The sequence below is a fragment of the Telopea speciosissima genome, chromosome 10 (assembly GCF_018873765.1).
Source record: "Telopea speciosissima isolate NSW1024214 ecotype Mountain lineage chromosome 10, Tspe_v1, whole genome shotgun sequence".
NCBI classification, from domain to species: Eukaryota; Viridiplantae; Streptophyta; class Magnoliopsida; order Proteales; family Proteaceae; genus Telopea; species Telopea speciosissima.
In genome coordinates, this window is record NC_057925.1 from 38,111,669 (window position 1) to 38,137,324 (window position 25,656).

Genomic DNA, 25,656 nt, shown 5'->3' on the forward strand with positions numbered 1-25,656 from the left:
ACCTTTATTTATTCACAATTCCAATGTTTTGATCATTTCATGAATAGCAGAACCATTATCTGTAACTAATCCTTCCTCTTCAGCAAGCAATGGCTCGAACGTGCGCGTGGCATATCAGGTATGTTGTTTATTTAACAGCTATTGCACTACAATTACCTTCAGTTGCTTTTGATTGTTACATTTGTTTTGTCAACTGATCCAGGGGGTACCAGGTGCACATAGTGAGGCTGCTGCCCTCAAAGCATATCCCCAGTGTGAGGCCGTTCCTTGTGATCAGTTTGAAGCTGCATTTAAGGTTCAATTAGATGCCATCGTACAGAGTTTGCAATTAGATACATTCCTATCATTTCAGTGTAATAAAATTGGTTCCTGTTTGCAGGCAGTTGAATTATGGCTGGTTGATAAAGCAGTTCTCCCCATTGAGAATTCCTTAGGCGGGAGCATCCACCGCAATTATGATTTACTTCTTCGCCATAGGCTGCACATTGTGGGTGAGGTGCAGTTAGCTGTTAACCACTGCCTTCTGGGACTACCTGGTGTGAGAAAGGAGGAGCTAAAACGTGTTTTAAGCCATCCCCAAGTTTGTCATTTTTCTTTCCCCTTCTCCATAATTTCTTCTATCTATTGAAAAAGGAGACCAGGTTATTTAGGTAGAATACAGCCTAGCTGTATTCCAGGATATGCTCTGATGCATTCAACAGGAGCTCCTCAATCCAGGCTGTCCAAGCTCCAAAGGTTATGCCAGTAATTGGATGTGTCTTAGCTTAATATTTGTCCAATCAGATTGTTCCCACCTCTTGACAAGGTATTTTGGGGTTAATGGTTGGAGCTCGAATGAGTAGGTTACGTCATGGTTGGGAGAAGGTTCAGAGATTGGATCATATTTAGGTTACAGTCCATCTGGTTGGTCACCGACATTGGATGGTCAGCTTATATGAGTACATGCTCCTAGTGTATGGATCCCTACCTAAGGCTGAGTCTACTAAATAAACATGTTCTTTGTTGTGAACTTGAAGTGGTCTTACAAGTTGCAATTGCTTATTTGCAGGCGCTAGCTCAATGTGAGAATACACTGAGCAAGTTAGTTGTTGTCAGAGAAAGTGTGGATGATACTGCTGGTGCTGCTCAGGTTGTATATTGATGTCTATTTCTGTAATTGCTTCAGTTTAACTACATTATAGTCTGAGGTTGTTATACTTATTACTCTGAGAACTTTTGTGCCAGTTTGTAGCTGCAAGTGGCCTGAGAGATACTGGAGCTGTTGCAAGTGCTCGAGCTGCTGAGATCTATGGGCTTAACATACTTGCAGAAAAAATACAGGTATGGTTTTTGTCGGCTTTTCCCATAGCTTGCTCATCTGTTCTGTGTGTTTTTTTTTTTTTAATTGTTGAAATTGTTGAAAAGAAATGGTGATTTTGTTAGTAATGAAACGCTTGGTTGATAAAACCTATTGCCCTCTTCTCTACTTTCCTGTTATTTTGCCTTTTTCTTTTAATATATAATTTGCTTAGTGTGATACAATCACATCATAAACGCAATACCTAAGCATCTTACCCATCCATAAAAACCACTATCCTTCATTGTTAGTTTCAAAGATTACGTACATTCTCATATTTATCAGCCACTCTGCATATCCCAAGCCTTTATCATATGCTGCAGTTCTAAATGATCCCTTTATTCCATAGTTCATAAACATCAGGCCATACTTTTACATCAAACTTCCAAATTACCAATTTACTAAATATCTCGGCAATCCGTTGACCCTACTTATAGAAATTATTATAGAGCCTGGGACCCATGATGGTTCCCACAACCCCAGTTGTCTTTCCATATTGATCAGCCTTTTGATCATTACCAATAATAGTAGTGTAACTTGCTCAAAAACTTACTCTACATTTGGTAATTTTATTATATTTTATTTCACTTTTCCGCCAAATTTCTTGGATTTGAATAGCAAAATATAATGGGGCTAAGGAATCTATTTGAAAAGTTCAATTATCATAATTGGTAAGATTTTAAGTTATTTACACAATCATCATTACAAAAGTTCCATTTTTTTGCTCTTAAATTAATTTCAATTCTGTTCTTTTCCCTTTACTTGCAACTAGATGGAGCCTTCTGTGTAACTTGTGATTCCAATGTAGTACTAGATTGGTAGAGGACCAACTAGGAGCCAATCAACCAGGATCTGTTATGAACAGGTGAATCGGCTAAGTCAAAATAGGGTTTTTGGTGAAATTAGGGTTAGGGTTTGATGTATGGGTAATGTCAAGTCAAGGGAGGGGAGCCTATCAGTGAAGGTCCTGAGATGTTTTGATGAATGGAGGTGTGTAAACTTGAATGGGCAGCAACTTAGGTTTAGGGTTTCGGGTTTTGGAAAAGAGGAAAAGAGAGGAATCTAGGGTTTAGAGTGGGTGGATGGGGCTAGGGTTTGGATCGAGTGCTATAGGGGCAGAGAAGGTAATTCGGTTCTGGTTTGGTGTGGTTTTGATGGGTGGATTGGGCTGTGCAGGTTTTAGGTTATGGGAAACTTGAAATTAACAAGGGGGAAAGCTAGGGCTGGGGCTGTAGAGGTTTAGGAGAAGAATTGGGGGATGGAGAATGTTTCAAACTTGTAATGGCTGAAAGTTATTGGCAGGAGCTTTTTGATGGAAGCACTTGAATAAAATTTGAGTCTTGGACAGAAACATGAAAGTAGAACTTGAGAAGAACCACTCGGGCTTCACACCGCAGAGTGTCGATTGGATCAGACACCAATCTCACAAGCTTTGATCAGACACAAAGCAGTTCTTCAAGGAAGATGACAAGTAGCAGCAGCTTGCAAAGCAATATTAATTTTCAAAAGTGGAATGTGTGGTGCTCCACGATTTTCATTGCTTATATAATGGCCCAAAGGCCTTACTCCTATTCAGCCTAGGAGTATGAAAACTCCTAGCTGGCTAACTCTACTCCACCTCCCTTTTCTAAATTTGTGGGAGTGTGGACCCAAAAGAAAAAAGGAAAATTACATTTATCAAAGTGGTGACTTGAGTCACTTAAATTGAACCACTGGTTCGACCAGGTTGGGCCGGTTCCATTTAAAAACACAAAACACTAAAATTAAACTAAGTATGGAACTACTACTACTTGGACAGCAGCTTCTTGTTCCTCTTCTTCTTGCGGATTTAGTGCTTCAGCTCTGCATCAGATTCTTTGCTTTACCAGTGGAATAGTGGGATACCACTTAGAAGTGGACAGAGGAGAGCTTTGTCCTACACAGGAAGCTATTAAGATATAGCATTGAATAGTTTTCTAGTTGAATCTGACGGTTCTATATCTTTTGGTTTTCAAAATCATGGATGTGGTTGGAGCTGCATCCATCCAGTATGTGTCCATACTACTGTACTATGCTATTTGAGTTTATCAAGATCTCATGGATAATGGGCAAAACAAGGGGTTTGCTGGCCCAATAGCTGCTTCAGCGGCTGCAATAAGGAAGGAAAGAGTAACTATTATCTGTCCTGTAAGAATTCTGATATTTCCCGCATGTTTTGGGTGCAATATTCTAGTAATCTAGTGAAATTTAAGCATTATTTTTTCTCATAAAGCTGTTTTGTCTTGTACATGGAGAATGTTAGCTTTTTTGTCATTGCTTCATAGCTAATGATGTTTGATTTGCTTGAATAATGCACTGGACAGGATGATCCTGAAAATATAACCCGTTTTCTGGTACTTGCAAGGGAACCTATAATTCCTAGAACTGACCGGCCCTTCAAGGTAAGATTGCTTCTTTTCTCCCCATTATTACATTATACTTTTACTTTGACCTTTCAAAGCAATAATTTTCTTTTCCGTTTACAGACCAGCATTGTCTTTACCCTGGAAGAAGGCCCAGGAATAATATTTAAAGCCTTGGCTGTCTTTGCTCTGCGGGACATTAATTTGACAAAGGTAACTTTTGAATTAGAGTTTGATTTTGTTTATATCCTGTAGGCTGCAATCTTCAATAATTATCTTCTCCTTTATATGGAACTACAGATTGAAAGCCGACCACAGAGAAAGAGGCCATTGAGGGTCGTAGATGACTCTAACACTGGAAGTGCCAAGTGAGTTCCATTTTCTTTGGGTTCAGAATCTCAAATACCATAGTTGGACAGCAAATAAGCTACCCTGCAATCAGTACATATTTAGAATTTATTTTATTTGGGAAAGATATGTACTCTTTTATTTTGGGGTAGCTATTAGACTTATAGGGAAATTTCCAATTTGAGTTTTATTGAGTTTCTATTTTAGTTAGTCTAAGTTTTAAGAAGTAATTAGGAGTCTTTTATTTCTCTTTATATATGATGTAATTCCCCATCCTTAGGGACAGAATTGAAGAATGAATTGAGTTTATGGTTTGAGTAGCCTGAGGGCTGTGTGCGTGTGCACTCTTCCTCACCCCCCCTCTTCCTCTTATGCGATCACTCTTCTTCTTCCCCCCCCCCCCCCTGTTCTCTTCTTCTAATGTGATTTCTTCTCTCCCCCTGCAACTCTTAACTCTTCTATTGCTCTCTCTGTGAAGCCCACCATAGCAGACCACCCCCCCTGGTTCTGCATTATCTGGTATCAGAGCTGAAAAATTCCACCTCCTTCTTTACCAATCTCTCTTCTTCTATTCTCCTTTTTCCCAGTATTCTTTTCTCCGCACTGCTGTTCGACCCGTCATACCAGCATCCCATCTCCTTCCCATCAACCAGAGGTCCAGAGCAAACCCCTGTGATTCCCATTCAAAAAAAAATAAAAAACCCTGCGTCACTCTCCATCTCCCACCCCTCTCCTTCAACTCCGCTGAAACCCTAACCGCAACAACCCCTTTCTTCCTCGCTGTAACAGCGACCAAAAAAAAAAACAAAAAACAAAAAACCCCATCCGTTCATCCTTCTCCCGTAGAAATCCCTCTCCCCAACTCCATCGTTTGGATTCCCTGAGCATAATCCCCGACCCACTGTCACCCACTTCCTTGGTTCTGCCATAACCGAACAAAAAAAAAAAAAGAGCAGAGAACAGAGAGAGTGCGAGACAGAGAAAGAAGAAGTGAAGTGAGAAATCGAGAAGCTGAAAAAAAAAAGTACATACCTGTTTCAGAAGCTTCTCGTGATTCAACTCCCCGCTTGGCTCCCTCGCATTGTCGCGTCCATCAAAGTCGTGTAGCCCTTTCTTCCTCGCAGCGCCTCCTCCATTCTTCCTCTCTGGTTCGACAGAATTAGGCTCTAAGTAGGAGACGGTAATCCCCTCCCTAACCACGTTCTCACTTTTTCTCTTTTTCTTATTTTCTAGTCCCAAACTGCCCCTTAGTCTTTTATTAATTCTGTTATTCACCCACTTCCCAGTTTGCCCTTCACCATATACATGAATTTCCATTCCCTTTTGTGTTAGTTCTTGCACTTCTCATAATTACAGTTCTGCCATTATTGTCATAAAATTTCCCTTTTATTTACTGTTATGCCATTACCTCTTATTTTGCATATTCTCTTATTTGTGTGGACCCATACCGATTCTAAATACAACCCTGGCCATGGATTCTTTTGTGTTCAAGTTCAGAGTTCGGTTGCCTAATGTAAAGCTTGCTATGTTGTTTATTGATGAACGACAAAGCAACAATTTTGTCTCACGATCTGTGGTAGAGATGTTAGCCAAGAACGACCATATCATTATTCACTCTGAGGATTATGTATTCGTCGAATTCTCCATTTCTTATTATTGTGATGGTGCTCATTGTGAAGTGTTTGATTCTCCTCGGTGTGTTATTAAATTGGGTCGTGAATGGCTAGAAGAACGAATAGGCATCATTGATCGTGATGGAAACTTGTGCACCCTATATCCTTTTCACATGCCCCAGACATTCATTCTTCATGGGTTAGTTGACAACGTTTGTTCCAAGCCAAAAGAGGCAGCACCAGTGATACAGTCTCAACCAAAAGAGCAAATAGTGGCAATGGAAGATGTGCAGATCATGGATCAAGTAACGACGGACTCCAATACAATGAAGGTCATTCCGCATCATGAGTTCGTTCTTCCTCATGATTTCCCTGACATGGATGCAGCCCCAAAGCTTCATATTTTAGATTTTCTTCAAGTTGTAGACATGGAACCAATCACCCCCACTCGTGAGCTTTTATTTCTACCATTCTATAAAACTCGTGGGTGAGTTTTTCTCAACACCGGAGGAATTGATGCAGATACATTACCTTGGACCCACCCAAACCTAGTTGGGGATCCAAACCAAGATGAACCACTTCCCAACCATGTTCTGGTTCAGTAGGATATTTAGAATTTGTTTTATTTGGGAAAGATATGTACTCTTTTATTTTGGGGTAGCTATTAGACTTATAGGGAAATTTCCAATTTGAGTTTTATTGAGTTTCTATTTTAGTTAGTCTAAGTTTTAAGAAGTAATTAGGAGTCTTTTATTTCTCGTTATATATGATGTAATTCCCCATCATTAGGGACAGAATTGAAGAATGAATTGAGTTTATGGTTTGAGTAGCCTGAGGGCTGTGTGCGTGTGCACTCTTTCTCCCCCCCCCCCTCTTCCTCTTATGCGATCACTCTTCTTCCCCCCCCCCCTCTCTTCTTTTAATGTGATTTCTTCTCTCCCCCCTGCAACTTTAACTCTTCTATTGCTCTCTCTGTGAAGCCCACCATAGCAGACCACCCCACTGGTTCTGCATTACTTCCGTGTGGCAAAGTTAGGTGTGCTTGTCCATCTATTTTTCTAGACATGCCCATTGAAATTTTGTTGTCTAAATTTAAAATAAAAGTGATTAATGGAATTTGAAGGGTTAATGAGTAAAATACTTGACAAAATAACCAAATAAATAAGTAATAAAAATTGTTCAAGTAAGCATAGTACCTAGGGGCCTGGGTGACTGCCGCCTTAGTACAGGGCGCCTTGTACTGGTTTAATTGGTATTGGACCAGGTTTTGGTACTTATTTATGCCAAATATCATTTAAGTAAATGTTTTTATATTTTATAAAAAAAAAATGTTTTTATATTTGTATTTCATTTACTTATGATATTATTCATAAATAAGCAAATACCCCCTATTTGAATCTAATAAAAATAGTTAAAAAATCAAATTCCAAAAGAATAAAAAGTTAACCCCCCCAGTTCAAGAACAAAAACTGGATTTTTGGCGGTAGGTGAAATTTTCAACTTTCTAATGTTGGTTTTTTCTCAAATCTAAAAATTCCATAAATCTTGATATGGTAAAACATTGCTAAAAACCCAAAGTGCGGTAAAATATTCATTTGTTTTGATATTTAAAAAAATATTTTCATTCAGAGCGATTTTGACAGCATTCGTGCACACCAAATAAGGTTTGATCAGAACATAACTCCTGCAATATAAATCAGATTTAAGCAATCTTGGATGTTGGAAAGCTGGTTTTGTGTTGTACCTAATACAAAAAGTCTCATGTAAAAATACAATCATTTGATCAGTCAAACTTCTTAGAGAACAAGAACATTTCTCTAAATCGAGAGTAGTTTAATTACTTATTGATAAGATCATATTATCTAAGAACAGTATAAACCAAATTTATGTTTTGATTGTTTCAAATTTCCAATAGCTTGCTTCTTCAGTTCTGCTGTCTTCTAGTTCTATAATGATTTTTGATGACTTTATGTGGCTTAATATTGATTTTTGATTACTTGATGTGACTTAATGTTGATTTATGATGATTTGATGTTGCTTAATATTGATTTTTTATGACTTAATGTGTCTTAATGTTGATTTTTGATGATATAAGGTACATATTGTAGCATACTAAATAATGTTAGAAAAGAGGGGAAATAAAAAATAACACTTGGGCACCTTGGTCGCCTAAGCGCTTAGGCACCCCTCCACCACCTTCGGTTGCCTTGCGCTTTGACAACTATGCAAGTAAACGAGGCCAATTCCAATTCCATTCCAGCTATAATCGAGGTCGGAATCATCCGATTCTAATTCGGCTGATTCCAATTCAATCAATCCACTCCCTATTCCTTGAACCATGTAAATAGACATGTGCATGACATTAGTGCATCAATTTACAAATATATAATGGTGATTTATTATGTATTCATTATAATGTGATATACCCACTGATGTAGGACAAAACATGAAGAAACACTGTTCATGTTACTGTTTACGTGAACAATGCCACAACCCCTTATTTTGCCTTGGTGGAATACTATTAAATGATCGCCCAAGACCAGATCATGTGAAGACTTTTTAGAAGGGTTGATTTTGTCTATGTGTGGGGATTTTGAAGTTTAGTTTAGTTTCTAATTTTAGATTTAGAAAGTAGGCTTAAGTTTTCATTTTTAATTAGATTCAGTTTCTATTTTATAGTTTCTAATTTTGATCATTGCATGTTGGCTGAACTATAAAGTCTAGTTTCTATTTTCATTAGTTTTCTACTTTAAGTAGTTTCTTTTCTCTTTTTCTTGAGGAGCAGGCTTTACCCTCTATTAATTAAGGCTGTTGTAGCCATTCCCCACTATTTATCTCAGTTGAATGAAAGTTATTTTCTTGCTGCAAGCATGGGTATTCTCAAGTGTGATTGTGAAGCTTGAAGGACTGAAGGAGCCTTGCTGGGAGAGCTAAATCAATTTATCCCCCCAACCTTCTACTTCCTATCTTCTCCATCTATCTCTGAGTACTGCCCAGGCTGCTGCTGCTGTTGCTGGTGATCAATATTCAAGGCTGAAGATATCTCCCTCATTGTGATTGCTGCTGCTGGGTGTGCCTTCGACTGGGGCTGTTGCTGCATCTCTGTAACTCTTTTGGCTTCACCTTCTATTTTCATTCCACCACCATAACTTCACTTTTACCCATCAGAACTTCATCAAACTTGCAGCAGAGCCCTCTCTCCCTGGATCCTACACTCGATCCAAGTTTGATCACCATCACATGGCTGGTTTGGCCTGCAGAGAATTAGCTTCTATTTTGGGAGTTGCTGTCATATCTTCCAGCTCAACCATCAGAATCAATTGAAACTTTCAGCAGTGTTTCTACCCTATACAAGCATCATTCGATCCAAAGCTGGGAGAATTCCTTTGGCTGGTTTGGTTGATTTCATATACTTTCTAATTCTGCCTCTTGTTTCTATTTTGGATTTATGGGTTTATCGATCCTATTGTAGAGTGGTTCTTAACTGAACCCTTTCTACATTACCCACGCCTGTTTTCCCCCTTGTGTGCTGGATAAAGAAGATAGAAGTGTTGGAGTTGGTGTCACACAGGTATACGGTAGTCAGCATGTTAAATTTTCGAAAAATTCAGTCAGCATGGTAAAATTTCAAAAATTTTAGTTTTGTTGTAATGTAGTTGATAAGAGTTGCATATCCAATAACTACTGTATCAGAAAAAACTTTTCAATCTGTGATTTAATTATGCAGTAACTCCAAAAAATATTTCTCTATTTAATCATTATAGCTCCTTCCTAATTTCCTCTAGTACAATTTGGATAGAATGATCTTCCAAGTTTGGAGAAGTTGATCTTTCTATTTGAGATGAGATCCTTCCATTCTATCTTAATGATTATTTTTGGTTGCAGGTATTTTGACTACCTTTTCTATATTGATTTTGAAGCTTCAATGGCAGACCCTCGTGCTCAAAATGCTTTGGGAAATCTGCAGGTCTGTGCTTTATCATTTCTGATCTGTGGGGAAAATTGTTAGCATGCTTTTCACCTATAATTACATCAAGTTGATCGTTTCTTTTAATTGAGCTGCTAAATGACGTTTGTGGAAGAAAATTTATGAGTCCTCTCTCCATCTTCCTCTCTTAAATTTACCATTCAAATTTTTTACACTTTTCTATGTGTGTATGCTATATTGCATACCAATGCTCAAAAAGTTGCATGGTGATGTTGGATTTATTTTACTCTGGAAAAGTATTTTCTCTCTGTTTTATTTTGTTCTCAAGGTGAGTATACTAAATTCATCTGTTACAGAAAAAGGAAATATCTAAACCATCATATTTGTCTAATGAAAAACTGACTTTGTTAAGGTGCATCCCATCAAATATCCCAAGATATTAACAGTTGAGAAGAGAAGATTAGAGAGAGAAGAGATTGGTTTGTTAGATTGACAGAGGCCATCGTTTATTTATAATGATGAGGATGAATTACATAAAAGGTATGCTAGCTAGGGTTGACTCATAGGCCCTATGTAGTATACAGATACAATGAATCTGGACGATACATAAAAGGGGGAACCAAACCGGGCTATACTTCAACACTTCCCCTCAAGTTGGTGCATGGATATATCGCATGCCCAACTTGGAAACAATAGGATGAAGGATGTAACTTATAAACCTTTAGTAAAAACATCGGCCAGTTGGTTCTCAGTAATAACAAACGGGGTGGATATCAGACCTTCTTCAATCTTCTCCTTGATGAATTGTTGGTCAATCTCAACATGCTTTGTCCTATCATGCTGAACAGGGTTATGTGCTATATATTGATCGAAAAGAAGACTTAGATCTGGTTTGGTCAAAACAATGTGGTGGCCGAAGGGATGAATAGCTCATCAAAATCGTTATTCTTTCCCTTTCTTCAATAGAATCCCCGGTCCCAAATGACTGCGGGTAGTCGCCTTCTTGCTCCTCCAAGTTGTAACAAAATAAACCTAAGAGCATAGTTGTCACGGTGTCATGGCGATCCAAGTCGGTGGAGGGGTGTCTGATCGATATATCGACACGTCGCCCGCCATGGCGATCATGTCGACCATGGCAGAATTGTAATTAAATCCAAAGTTGAATGGCAAACTAGTAGATGAATCAAGATTTATAAGAGCAATGGCAGAATTGTAATTAATCTGAAGTTGTAAAGGAGTGGCAGAACTGTAATTTAATGGAGTTAAAGAGAAAACTGAATGGGTTAAACAGAATAGCAATAGAGAATATAAGGGGTTTTATATGAATAATATAAGTTGTCCTTACTTGCAATTTTAAAGACTTAATGTCTTCTTCAACCTTACAATAACACGATAGAAACAGAGGCAGAGAGGCGGTGAACTGGAGTAGTTCCAGCAGAGGAAACTCCTTATGAAGACGATTCTCCCTGCAATTTCTGGAACAAAATTGCAGCACCAAGGTCTGCCGATCCCAACGAGAAATAGCCCCAAAATTCTACTGGCAATCGAATGGTGAGATCTGAAATCAGATCTGGCGGATGTCTTAGTTGCAGGTTACTAAACCAAGGCTAAAATAGGAGACTTAGGGAAGCAGGGAGTGGGCCTAAGGTTGGGGAAGAAACAAAAAATTAAAGAAGAAGAAATCGAAGAGGGAAAGAGAGGCAGGAAGAAGAAATCGAAGAGGGAAAGAGAGACAGGACACCATGGCGTAGGTTGATATGCACAGACCTCCAGCGCCAGGACGCCACGACAACTATGCCCAAGAGAACCAAAGACGAGAGGGTGGAGAAGAGAAGAGAAGAGATGGAGAAGGGAGAATGGGACTGATTAGTGATGTTAGATCGAACTAGTCAGTCCCCTCTCTTAAGACTTTATTTATATATGCAAGGATTACATCTAAAGACTCCTATTCCTAATAGGAATCATAGAAACAGAAAAATAGAAACATAAGAGAACTAGGATTAGGAACATAATCTAATTACAATCAAAGAAAGACACGTAGGAATAGGTATCTTGATTAGAATAAGGATAATCTCCCTAACCCTAGCTCGATATACTTAAACACTCCCCCCTCAAGCTGGAGCATACAAATCACCAAGACCTAGGTTGGAATAAACAAAGTAGTAACCAACTTCTTCATAACAACATCTCGGACAAAGTGACAATCAACTTCAATGTGCTTAGTCCTCTCATGAAATACTAGATTGCTAGCAATGTAAATAGCATCCCAATTACCAGAAAACATCTTTATAGGTTGAATGATAGGAAATCCCAATTCCTGAAGTAACGACAATATCCACAATAACTCAATTGTAGTATGTGCCATCGCCCGATACTCAGCCTCAACACTAGATCTAGCAATAGTAGTTTGTTTCTTGCTTTTCCAGGTGATCAAATTACCACCCACAAAGGTACAATAACCAGTAGTAGAACGTCTATCATCATCAGCACCAGCCCAATCAGCATCAGAAAACCCTACCAGACTGACATTTTGATTAGGTCGATAAATGAGGCCCTTGCCTGGTGCACCTTTTAGGTACTATAGCACATGGCAAGCAACATCACAATGAATCTTCTTTGTTGTTTGCATAAACTGACTGATAACACCAACAACAAATGATATACTGGTTGAGTAACAATAAGATAGATAAGTTTCCCAACTAGTTTGTAAGCTCCTCACTCTCACTAGAACCAAGTTTCTGATGGGGATCCATGGGAGTATCTGCTGGTTTGGAAGCAAGCATACCAGTTTAAAAAAAAAGATCAAGGACATATTTTCTTTGTGATAAGCTAACACCTTTCTTGCTTCGTAAAACTTCAATACCAAGGAAATACTTGAGAACACCCAAGTCTTTCATTTGAAAATGCTGATGAAGATAATATTTAACTTGAGCAATACCTGAAGTATCAAAGATGGAATGGTCATAATAACATTGTGAGAATCCAAACTGAGTCATAATGGAGCTGAACTTATCAAACCATGCTCTTGGAGATTGTTTCAACCCATAGATTGCCTTACGAAGCTTACATACTTTGGTGGAACTCTCCCCCTGAGCAACATACCCTGGAGGAGGTTGCTCCATATAAAGCTCCTCCTAAAGATCACCATAGAGAAAAGCATTTTTTATATCCATCTGATACAAGGTCCACTCTAGATTGAGAGCTAGAGAACTAAGAACACGATAGAATTTGAGCGGGCAACCAGTGAGAAAGTTTCAAAGTAATCAACACCATAAGTTTAATTATAACCTTTAACAACCAATCGGGCCTTAAGACGCTAATCAAAACCATCCGGATTGTATTTGATAGTATAAACTCATTGACATTTGACAAGATCGTTCCCTGGTGGCAATGGAACCAGGGTTCAAGTCTTCTGGGATAATAAAGCATCCATCTCGGTGTCCATTGCTGCCTTCCAGCCAGAGTGAGAAAAAGCCTCATGGTGTGTTTTAGGAATAAAGTTAGTAGATAAAACGGTTGCAAGAGGGTGATAGTGGGATGGAAGGTGAGAAATGGAGACATACTGCTCAATAGGGTAAACAGTTAAGGACTTGTGGGACTTCTGAGTATAGGAGCGAGTACCTTTGCGGACAGCGACTGATAAGTCGATGGGGACCTCAGCATCAAAATCAGACTGAGTGGTTGGAACGACGTTTGTTGCAGTGGATGGCAGTTCTAGATCACTGGGAGGGTAATGGACCTTGTACAATAGGGCCGGTGGTGTAGTAGTGGTGGATGGCAAGGTAGGTTGGCGGCGACGGCGATAAACCTGAGCCGATGGAGGTGATGGAATGGGTATGGCCACATGTATGGGAGGACCTAGAAGGTCTTCATTGTTCACAGTAGTCGGTATAGAACAGGCAAAATAAGGAGTATTTTCAAAGAATCTGACATCAGCACTAACAAAATGTTTACTATAAACCGGATCAAAACATTTATACCCTTTTTAGTGCCTAGAGTAACCAAGAAAGATACACTTAACAGACCGAGGAGATAATTTGTCAAGAGCAAGGTGAAGAATGTGAACGAAGCAAATGTACCCAAAAACACGTGGAGGTGAAGCAAACAAAGAGCTATTAGGATAAAAAATAGAAAAAGGAACTTTATTATTAAAAACAGACGACGATATGCCATTAATAAGGTAACAAGCAGTAAGGACAACAGCACACCAAAAACGTTTGGGAACATTCATGTGGAGCATAATAGACCGGGCCACCTCCAGTAGGTGCCGATTTTTTTGTTCGGCCACCCTATTTTGCTATGGAGTATACGAGCAACTGGTTTGGTGAATAATACCATGAGTGTGACAAAAATCAGAAATCTCATTTTGACCAAAAAATTTTAATGGATTTGTTAAACTGAGTTTTTATTTCCTGATAAAAGTTTTTGAATACAGTAAGAAATTGAGTCCGGTCTTTCAACAGATAAACCCAAGTGGAACGGGAATAATTGTCCACAAGACTAACAAAATAAGAAAGTTCTAATTTATTACGACCTCGACATGGACCCCAAATGTCAGAATGTACTAAAGAAAACAATGAAGAACTTCTAGGTATATTACTAACAGGAAAAGAGGCTCGGTAATGTTTGCCCAGTTCACAGCCTTCGCATTCAAGTCGAGATGTAGACCTACAACTAGGAACCATTAACTGGAGTTTAGGTAGAGATGGGTGTCCAAGGCGTAAATGCCATTCCGTGGTAGATGGTATGGTAGTAGATGTAGCAATAGTAGAAGGTCCTATGCCATTTGGGTCATACAACCCATCACACTCAAGCCTTCCACCAATTATCTTCCTTGTCTAAAGGTCCTGAAATACATAGTAAGAACAGTTAAGAGATTTAGTAAGTTGATTGACAAATAAAAGTCTTGAAGGTAATTTAGGAACATGAAGAACAAGAGAGAAGGTGGATGTGAGAGAAACAGTTCCGTGACCAACTGCTTGAGTAGAGGATCCATCGACAAGGATAACATTGGAAAAGGTTTGAACTTGATTCAGTGAATTAAATAAACTTGACTTACCAATCATGTGAAATGAAGTGCACCCGAATCAATAAGCCATGAAGTAGAGGAAGGATAAAAAGCAGAGTTACCTTTATAGGCTAAGGTGGCTATAGAGGTGGAGGTAGATGCAGCTTCAAGTTGTTGAAGGTGTTTGACTAGCTGGTTGTAATCATCACAAGACACAGTGGATGACGTGCTAAGATTTTGAGTCAGATCACCAGTAGATTTTTCAGTAGTAGTATCAGTCATGGTAGTATTGGCTAATTCATTTGCCAACTCAGGTTTTCCATGTTTAACCCAACAGGTATCCACAGTATGATTTGGTTTGCCACAATAAGAACATTGGCAGGAATATTTGTCAATGTGTTGAAAGCCTATACCTCATCCACTAGTGCCACGACCACGTCCTTGACCACGATTGGCAACAAAGGCTAAGTTGTCCTTGGGTGTAGTATCAGTTTTGGATGGATTAGCCAGGCGATTAATACGACAGAAAACTTCATTGAGAGAAGGAACCTTCTCCCCTGTGAGCAATTGACCCTTCACAGATTGATAGTCAAAATGTAGTCCAGCTAGAAAATTTTGCAACATGAACTCAGCTCTTTGTTGTTTCAACTGATCCAGATTGGTAGTTAGGGGCTGATGTATCTGAGTTCTTCAACTATAACTGGCAAAATATTCATTCAAGGATTTATCGCCCTATTGAAAAGAAAAAGTTTTTCATAGAGATCACGCATGCGGGAGATATTCCTTTCTTGAGAGAATTTTCACGCAAATCATTCTAGACATCCTTAGTAAGAGTGAAACATCACATTGGATGCAGTAGCAGGTTCAACATTGTTCCATGATCATATCTATCTTGATAATAGAATTTTCACACATCCACTCATCATGAACTGTGATTGTAGCAGTATCCTTTGGATCATGATCAGGAGGATCATCATTGTTTAAACTTAATTTCATTCAAATTCTGATTTAAATGCTGACATTCAACTCTTTTTATAGAGAGGTTGGGAGGGTTCTAGACCCTCATTGGAACTTCCTCTTAGACTTAATGCCATGTACATTTCCTAGGACTTACATTAGGACTTTTTTCAAGATATTTAATGAACTTTACATTTTCAAGAACTTTCACAACTAACAATGAAACACCCTATTGACATCCCCAAGACTTCACAACTTTAGAGGACTAGATACAACTAACTATGTTAAATTCTTATGGGCCACTTATCCCTCATATATGAGCTGTCAAAATAGGGCCATTACAATAAAAACATAAAAATTCCCAGCCTATGACCCATGTAGCCTACATGTAACCTATTAGGCTCTACTAATTTAATCCATTAGACTTGGCTTTGGGCTTCTACTGGCTTGAATACTTTTGCTAGAACCTTTCTTGATCTACATCAGCTCTCCCCAGCTTGAAAGCATTCGACTCTAGTGAATGTAGATTGGACATATAATGCTTATAAGGTCCAAGTTAATGTGCTTGGAATCATCTCCATGAATCTGTGTACAGTCATGCCTTGGTCGACCTTTCCACTTAACAAGGAAAGAGTGATAACTGCCTCCTTTCCGCATCATGGTGAACCTGTTGTCGACAACATCTTCAATCAAGCAAATTATGGTAACCAAAAGGTATGCTTGGTACCACCCTCATCCATGTGATATCTCTCATATGGAGTAAGATCAACAACATTAAAAATTTTGCGAAGGGACATATCTGGCTGTAACTTAAGCATGTAGGCATTAGGTCTGATTTCCTTCAGCACCTTGAGTGGACCCATCTTCTGAGGGTGTAGCTTTGTGTTGGTACGGGTGCAAACCTCTCTAGAGCAATCCGTACCAAGACCATGGTGCCCAGATGAAACTTCACAAACTGGCAATGACGATCAGTTGCAGCCTTGTATGCATCCTTATTGATTGCAATGTGTCAGCGTACATCAGTGTGAACATTAGTGATATGCCATATGAACTCATCAACCTCAAAACTGACTTGCACAGGAGGAGGCAGAAGTACCAAATCTATGGACTTCTTGGGCTGAAGGCCAAGTACTATCTCAAAAGGTGTGTGACTATGGTGCGGTTGATGGAACTGCTATAGGCGAACTCAGCAATGTTGAGAATTGACAGCCAAGTCTTCTCATAATCTTGTACAAGACACCGTAGAAGATTGTCTAAACTTTGATTCAAAACTTCCGTTTGTCGCACCAATTCTTTGAAAAATATGGCTGACATCATAACTCTTTCAACAAGTTATGAAGTAAGCCATTTTTGAGAACCTGCCCACGAAGTCCATGCTGATATGCAGCCACGGTGCATAAGATACAGGCAATGGGGAGGGAAGTATACTCCTGTATTTTGCTTCGCTCCTTTAGCAAGCTGGCACATACACCTCTTTATCACATCCTGGACATCCCTTTGAAGATCTGGCCAGTAGTAAATATCAGCCACCTGAGAATGGGTTTTACCCTTGCCAAGCGTTCTCCTAAGCTACCTCCATGTAGCTCCCGAATAAGATACTGTCTCACGGAAGTTTTGGGAACCCATAAGCGAGTTCCTAAGAAAAGAAAACCATCATGTAATCAATATTTTGCATCAGTACCCCCTTGCTGTAAGGTCTGATAAACAGTAGAAAAATCAACATCGGAAGGGTACTCAGCTTAGATATAATTGATGCTCGTGCCTTGGTCTATAAAGGTGTTAAAGGTAAGCACTTTTCTGCTCAATTCATCAGCCACTTGGTTCACTTTTCCCAATCTTATATCTCAAGGCAAAGATGAATTCTTAGAGGTATAATCCTACTTGACGTTCATATGACTCACCGTTCTTTGGGAGTGCAAGTGCTTGAGTACTTCATGGTCGCAAAAGTGTATGAACTTCTTGCTGAATAAGTATGCCTCCAATGTTTGAGCACTTGTACTACAACATGAAACTCAATATCATAAGTAGAGGATTCTCATGTGGAAGTCTATGTTGAAGAGAATACAGTAGAAAGGCTCAAATGGGAGAAATCGAAGTAGTGGCAGCATGCTCGTGACGAGGAGATCTATTGCTCCACATATCCAAAAGCAGTTAAATGTTCCAGAATACTCCACAGAATTCCAAAAAGCTCTCCCATTTAGCTTCTCTTCAGCGCCACCATACGGAAACTGCAATATCTTCATCGTCCAGAATCTTAAAAAGCGCTTCCAGTTGCATTGGAAAGGCGACTCGATGCTCTACGTTTCTCATGTAGAGTGCTCCACCCAGTTCAGCCATTTAACCCTCCGAAAATGCTGACGAACCCGCTGCCAGTGTGTGATCCTATGAAATCATCATTCCAGAGGCATCTAGCCTTAATCAGAAGCTGTCCAAGGCTGCCAACCACTGAGAAACCATGCAATAAGGTGCCCTATGCTGCCACATAAGCCCGGATACTCCTGCATCACTACCAAGATGTCACATCACTGTCAAATGTTCAAAATACCCTTGTGAGCTATGTCAACACTCTATTGACCTCTATGACTGACATAATCACCAAAATACCCTTGGATGCTGACTATCACCTGTCTAGGTCATCAATACTTTGTAAAATTGCAGACATGCCTCTGTAATGTTGTCCATGCATGTAAATGATTGAATTACCCCTAGATGACTCCCAATGACTGTGGGACCTTTGTGTACACTGCCAAACCCCAGTAATGTTGTCACTGCCACTGTAAACACTGTAAGAACTGCTGGGATGTTGGGAACACTATCTAGTCACTACCTTTAGTGCCAGATGTTTGCCAACTCATCCAGTATGTTGCCTGTACTATATTGACCATTGTAACTGCCCTGGACTATCATTGTACACTTCCACTATCAGTGTACTACACTAATATGCATTGTGTTGACAACAAGACACATGCATTGTGTTGTCAATAATGACAATCAACACAATCACTACCATCTGCACTGTGTTCAACAGTGACTACTCAAGATGCTGTTTTTATTGTCAGAGAATTTATTGAGTTCTTGATTCCAGATTCCACCTCAATACTTTAAAGAGAAAGCTCCTAGGGTTGAAGCCTTTATTCCTAACGTCCCTTCATTACCAGAGTTTTGTTTGGGACTAGTCAAAGCTACTACTCACATGTTACCCTGTTGCCACTACAAAACTCGTGGACAAGTTTTTGGTAAAGCCGGTGAGAGAAACAAGAGTGTCGAATTGGTCTATGTATTCCTCCACCGAAAGTGAGCCTGGAGGAAGATATTTTTCTTTTAATCCTCCATGCATTTCCTCCCATGTAGTGGGTGCCTGTCCTCAACATTCTAGTTTCGCCTCATAGTTGCGCCATCATTCTCGTGTTGTTCCCACAAGCTTGGAGCAGGCCAACTTCATCTTTCTAGCGTTTGAAAGCTCAAACCAATCAATAGTCATCTAAGCAACACAACCAATCATAGAAAACCTTAGGGTCATGTTTGTGTTGTGTTATCAAGAATTGTATGAGTCTCGGTATTAGTGTCTATAGCTAATACCGAGATATATGAGAAGGGTAGATAGGTCAAGTTATTTTGTTTCTTTTTATTTTTGTGTTTCACACTATACCCTTAAGTGATTATATATGTTGAAGTTTAGAGGGAGATTACTCACATCGTGTAACTCCCAAGTTGCACATCTCCTCTTCTTCCTCTTCTTCTTTTTCTCTTATAGTTAACATGGTATCAGAGCTATACGCACTGTTACAACTCTCGGTGGGATTCTTCTTCTTCTTTCTACAGTCTACAACTGAAGATTGAAGTATGTGAGAGAACTTGAAGGCTTGCGGTTTCTTCTACTCTTAGTTTAAAGGGGTGCAACACCCTATGCTGTATTTTGGGACTGTTTAGAGACTAGTTCATAGTATAAATTAAGAACTAGGTCTCCTTTTTTGTTTGTGGATGTTTTTGATGGAGTTGGATGGAGTGAAGATTGCATTGGAGGCTCAAGCATAGAATCGGCAGCACTTGTCAGGGTTTTGCGATCTATTTTTTTTAGGGAGAGAAAAATCGATTTTTTCAAGGTTTTTGAGATCGATTTTTCCTTCTTCTTGGCTTGGCTGGATCTTTTGAAGTGTGCTGCCTCTTTATTGTGGGAGATATTTGCATACAGTTTCTGGTTCAACATTCTATTGGAATCGTTGTTGTCAGGGTTTCTGGCAAGGTCGATTTTTGTCAGGGTTTTGGAGGTTCGATTTCTGCTCTCTTTTTCCAGAATTTTACATCTTCTATCTTCACTTCATCAATTCAGCAGTGAATAATGGTTGATAGTTCAAAGTGTCACACCCCAACCCCCACCCTAGGGTTTTGGTATGACTAGGATGCTTTCCAACATCCCAAACCACCACCAGGATCTTGATGTAGTGGCCCAAATCACAGTCAATTAAAATACAACTCACATGTACATCAGAGTGCGGAAGAAAACACATTTACAGTATAAGCAAATGTAAAATCAAGAGTGCGGAAGCGTTTATCAACGAGTACAGGGGTTCAAAAGCCCAGGTGGTAGATACTATTGTATATTACATTTTATCCCAAAAGGTTAAATTAAAAGCTATAAGCAGCAGTAATGTTATACAATTTATACAGTGCAAATGATAACCAAAAGAAACAAAAGATAAAATTCCTCGATCCAGGTGCCCCTTTGGCACAGTCCTTGAATGTACACCCAACATCAGAGTTCTAGGTCACCGACTCCGAATAGATCATAACCAATAGAAAGAGTGCCCTCAAAACATCGCTTGCATATATCTAAAAAAGTTGCGTAACGAGGGGTAAGCTCCACTGAGCCCAGTGAGGGGGTGGAGATGCACACACAACAAATTCAAATAGTCCATGATGCGTGTAATTATTAACCAATTTTCCACCTAGCACGCAATCTAGGTCACTAGGCATATGCTACTGTAACAACTCGGGAGACATCGCAGGTCACTTATCTTATCACCACGATGCAACCTCAATTGTTACTTTGGGGCCCACGTCGATAGAAGCCCCAGGCCACCCAGAGGTTATCCCTGACCTGGCCTCGTATCACTCCTCAGACACACAGGGAGCCTTGATTACCCAACACTTAAACCCCTGTTGGTAAGGGTCGTAGCATAGGGAACATAACCCTAACCGTAGTTATACTACATGAATTCTATCATGTCGAGAGGTATTTCGGGTGCATCAACATCCTATTCCATCTAGCCACCCGGGTACCAGCATGACACGGCGCATGACAGGCCAATATGACATATGACAGCAATTTATCTCATAAAGCTCCGGTGTCGGCACTTCCCGACACCATAACATGGCATAAGAAATAAAATCCAAAACCACATCATATAATCATCAACAAATCAACAATCATAGTTATAAAATGTAAGAATGCAACATGTATGATCAATGATATATTCATGTTATATGCAAAGCATTCCTAAAACAACAAACAAACCCAAACCCACTCGCAATATAGTTCGCGTTCCGTTGATTTGATTCGTTGCTAAAAGTCGATTAATACGTCTCACCGTAGATGTGTTTAAAGCCTAAGCATGCGTGGAAAAGGGTGTCAAAGAATGTAGGGGAGGTCCCAAAAGATTCCCCTTAGATTGCATAAGGCTAAGGCAATTAGAGTAGGGGCGGTTGAAATAACGAATCAACACTGGGGTTTGAAATAATTGAAGCCCTAGGTTTCCAAATAGGGTTAGGGGAAGGTAAATAGGACACCAAGAGGTGGACCTTAGCACCACATTGGGTCACCTAATTAGCATGTTTAGAAGGCATTAATGAATGTAGATAACCCCCCAATAAAACGAATCCGGATCAGCTACCCACATGGGGATGAGTGGGGACAGATCTGACCCCTCCATGGAGCGTGGGTCCCACACCCCCATGGAGGGTTCAGATCTGTCCCCACCCGTCCCCATGTGGGTAGCAGATCTGAACCCCAATAAAACCTTTCAAAAGTCTACTTAAACAACTTCAAAGTAAACGAGGTCACCGAGGGTAAAAATCAGTTCTAACATTGCTGTCAAAACATATCAGCTAGGTTTGGGACAACTTTCGAAGGCCTTCCTCACTGATTGGGTCAAAGGTTTCTGCATAAGAAATGTAGCCCTTCAAGTCTAGTTTACAACGCAACTTGAATCGCATTGATACAATATGTATAAACAAAGTTATGGCCAAAACATCGGGCAGAGGTCGAGTGCTTAACAACAGTTCTGAGGAGGGACGGTTTTAAGGGTGGTTTTAACAGTATAAGAAACCGGGTGATAAACCATCCTCAGCAGGAGGTTATCATGTCAGGGGTTTTTGGTGAGGTTTTACCAGAGCCTGAAACCGGGTGAAAAACCACCCAATTTCCAGCTCCGAGATCTTGAGGTTTTCACCTCAGAAATCCATTCATCTTGGATCTAAGGGTCCTAGGGACTACAGGGGAAGTACCCTAGGGTCCTATAAGGCATTTTGAACCCATTTAGTCCAGTCTTTCGGGGGATTTGAGGGTGGAATCATGAATGGATCTGGATCTAGGGTTTTGTGAAAAAGAAACCCTAAGAACAACAAGTAGGATTAGGGGAGGGTCGATGGGGCTTCAAGGGAGATTGTTCTGGCTCCACTTATGCATACGACTAAGGCTCACAAGTGTCCTTGAGTTCCAAGTGGAACCCTAGGTCATACCCAACCCAATAAGCACCCAAACCCAAAAGATACAAAGAAGGGAGAAGGAGAGGATCAGAGGTATCATGGCTTACCTGGCCGAGAGTGATGAGCTTCAAGGCTGCCCTCCAATAGCTCCAGCCCTCCACCAATGTCTTCTCTTCTCTTCCTCCCTTCTCCTTTCCTTCTTCTTCTCTTTCTTCTTTTCCCTTTCCTTTCCTCTTCTCCTCGATTTCCTTCTTTGGCCGAGCTTCAAGAGGGAAGGGAGAGAGTGTGAGTGAGGGAGTTGTTTTCCCTTCCCCCCCTTCCTCCTTTTCCTTCTCCTCTTCTTCTTCTTTGTTTTCTTCTTTCTTTCCTCTCCTCTCATGGTCTTGGCCGAGGAGGAAATGAAATGAATTCCCTAAGAAACTAATGCCCTTTTATAACATGAATGGGCCTTAGGACCTGTTTGGATGACATCACAAGGCTCCAAAACTCATTAAAGCTTTAAATGAGTCACGTGGGCCCACATCCTTGGCCCCACCAGGTAAGAAGAGATGGGGATGGGGTCTACTATGCCCGGGAACACCAATGTAATGTCCGAGACACGGGGCAAGTAGGTCCCACCAACCTTGCACTCCAAACAATTATCGGCTTTAGCCTTTTTCCCACCCAACCATGGACCCAATAGTGGGGTTGGTAATGGTGGTTATGGTAATAATGGTGGTGGTAATATTGGTGGTGGTCGTGGACGTGGGGCTGGTTTTGGTAAACCACCTACTTTGGGTACTCAGGGTACTTTTGATAGTTCCAGTTCGGTGAGGACTTGTCACCATTGTGGTCGCCCAGGACATATCCAACATTTTTGTTGGAAACTTCATGGCAAACCATCTCAACAACAGTTTGCCAATTCTGTTACTACTGCTGAGTCTATTATTTCTACATCTCCACAACCTGAGGGTAAGACCGTGAAGATGTCTGATAAGGAGTATGCCCATTTTACCCAGTTCCAGATTTCTCAGTCAGCCCAGTCTCCAACCGCCACCTTTGTTCAGACAGGTAATGCAACAACATGTATTTCGATTGCTACCTCTCGTCCCTGGATCATTGATTCAGGGGATTCGGATCACATGATTGGTGTTTCAGGTATACTTTCCTCTTTTTAAAAGTCATCATCTAGTATTAATTTGGCTGATGGTTCCTTAGCTAAAGTGACTGGTACTGATACTGTTCATGTTACACCTTCTTTGTCTTTGTCTTTAGTTCTCTATTTGCCTGATTTCCCGTTCAATCTTTTATCTGTTAATAGGTTTACCAAAACCTATAATTGTTCTGTAACCTTTTTCTCGGACTTCTGTGTCTTTCAGGATCTTACGACGAAGAAGATGATTGGTAGAGGTCATGAGTTGGGGGGGCTTTATATACTTAAGGACACTTCATCTATGGCGTGTACCAGTGTGGCATCACCCCGCAAGATTCATTGTCGTTTGGGTCATCCTTCATTGGAGAGTTTGAAGCTTCTGGATAGTCATTTATGGTCACTTTCTAGTTTAAATTTTGAGTTCTGTTAGTTTGGAAAACTCCTCTGTGGGAGTTATCCTCCTAGAGTCAGTAAACGGTCTGACCAACCTTTTGCTTTAGTTCATTCAGATGTATGGGGTCCAGGTCCAATCGTTTCTACTTTGGGTTTTCGTTACTTCGTAACTTTTGTTGATGACTTTTCCAGGGTTATCTGGCTTTACTTAATGAAAAGTCATTCTGAGTTATTCTCCATCTTTTGTGCATTTGTGAATGAGGTAAATAATCAATTTCAGACTCCTTTGTGTATTCTTTGTAGTGATAACGCTAAAGAATATTTTCCTGCCCCTTTTGCTGAATTTATGGTTCAACGTGGCATTATTCATCAATCCTCTTGCGTTTACACCCCACAACAAAGTGGTATAGCTGAGAGGAAGAATAGACATTTAATGGAAGTGACTCGTTCTCTTTTATTTGAGATGAAAGTAGCTAAATCCTTTTGGGCAGATGCTATTTTGACTTCATGTTACTTCATTAATCGCTTGCCTTCTTCTGTTTTCTGTGGTGGTATTCCCTTTTCTTTGTTGTTTCCTTCTATGTCAATGTTTGTTTTACCACCACGAGTATTTCGAAGTGTTTGTTTTATTCGTGATCATCGTCCTAGTGTTTCCAAGTTGGGTCCTAAGGCACTCAAATGTATGTTTGTTTGTTATTCTCGCACCCAAAAAGGTTATCGCTGTTATTCTTTTGAGTTGCGAAAATATTTTGTTACCGCTGGTGTTTCTTTCTTTGAGTCTACTCCTTATGATAGTTCGTCTTTTACTGTGTCTGTCTTGGATGATGATCTTCCTGTTTCCATTGTTTAGTCTATTGTTCACCATGTTCTGCAGGCTGCCTCATCACCGGCACCTCCATCTATTGTGTTTCAATGTCCCCAATGGAAAGTATGGACTCCCCCCGCTCCTGCGAATTCTGCCCCATCTACTTCTTCGCCGGCAGATCCTACAATAGGTAATACTCCTCCTTTGGAACTTCCTTCTGATCTTGATATTCTTATTGCTCATCGTAAGGGTGTTCGGGCTTGTACTCAACACCCCATTTCTAACTTTGTTTCCTATGCTGGTTTTTCGTCCACCTTTCATTCTTGTTTACAAACTGTTGAAAATCATTCTGTTCCTAAGTTTGTCGCAGAGGCATTGTCCAGTCCTGGTTGGAAGGCTACTATAAATGAAGAATTGTTGGCATTGGAGGAAAATTAGACTTGGGATCTTGTTCCCTTACCCTCAGGTAAATCTGCTGTTGGTTGTCGGTGGGTGTATATGGTGAAAGTGAACCCTAATGGATCCTTGGCTCGTTTGAAGACCCGTCTAGTGGCGAAGGGCTATGCCCAAGTATATGGTGTTGATTATTTGGATACATTTTCTCCTGTGGCAAAGCTTACTTCTGTTCACATTTTGATTTCTCTTGCTGCTACTTACCATTGGCGTTTGTATCTGCTAGATGTCAAGAATGCGTTTTTGCATGGGGATTTAAATGAAGAAGTTTATATGAAGCAACCTCCTAGGTTTGTTGCTCAGGGGGAGTCTGGCTTGGTGTGTAAGTTGAAGAAGTCTCTGTATGGGCTGAAACAGTCCATTAGGGCTTGGTTCGGCAGGTTTACTGAGGTTGGGTTAGAGTTTGTGCTGACACGGTGTGGTAGTGATCATTCTGTGTTTTCCGCCACTCTGGTGCGGGAAAATATTTCTTGTGGTTTATGTAGATGCTATAGTCATTACAGGAGATGATGTTTTTGGTATTTAAGGTTTGAAGGTACACTTTTCATGCAACAAAAATTTTAGACCAAGGATCTGGGAAGGTTGAAGTATTTTTTG

The 25,656-nt window shown here is 40.1% G+C and overlaps 1 protein-coding gene across 1 annotated transcript in view; it reads left to right on the forward strand.

The window, feature by feature from the left end:
- The window catches only part of LOC122642568 (arogenate dehydratase/prephenate dehydratase 1, chloroplastic-like), a 47,877-nt gene that overhangs the window by 17,998 nt on the left and 4,223 nt on the right, over positions 1-25,656 (forward strand). The window contains exons 4-12 of the mRNA XM_043836081.1: positions 51-118; positions 203-295; positions 380-580; positions 1,049-1,129; positions 1,225-1,320; positions 3,679-3,756; positions 3,841-3,930; positions 4,018-4,085; positions 9,564-9,645. Coding sequence (XP_043692016.1) covers positions 51-118; positions 203-295; positions 380-580; positions 1,049-1,129; positions 1,225-1,320; positions 3,679-3,756; positions 3,841-3,930; positions 4,018-4,085; positions 9,564-9,645 — 857 coding nt within the window. The remainder of the gene's footprint in view (positions 1-50; positions 119-202; positions 296-379; positions 581-1,048; positions 1,130-1,224; positions 1,321-3,678; positions 3,757-3,840; positions 3,931-4,017; positions 4,086-9,563; positions 9,646-25,656) is intronic.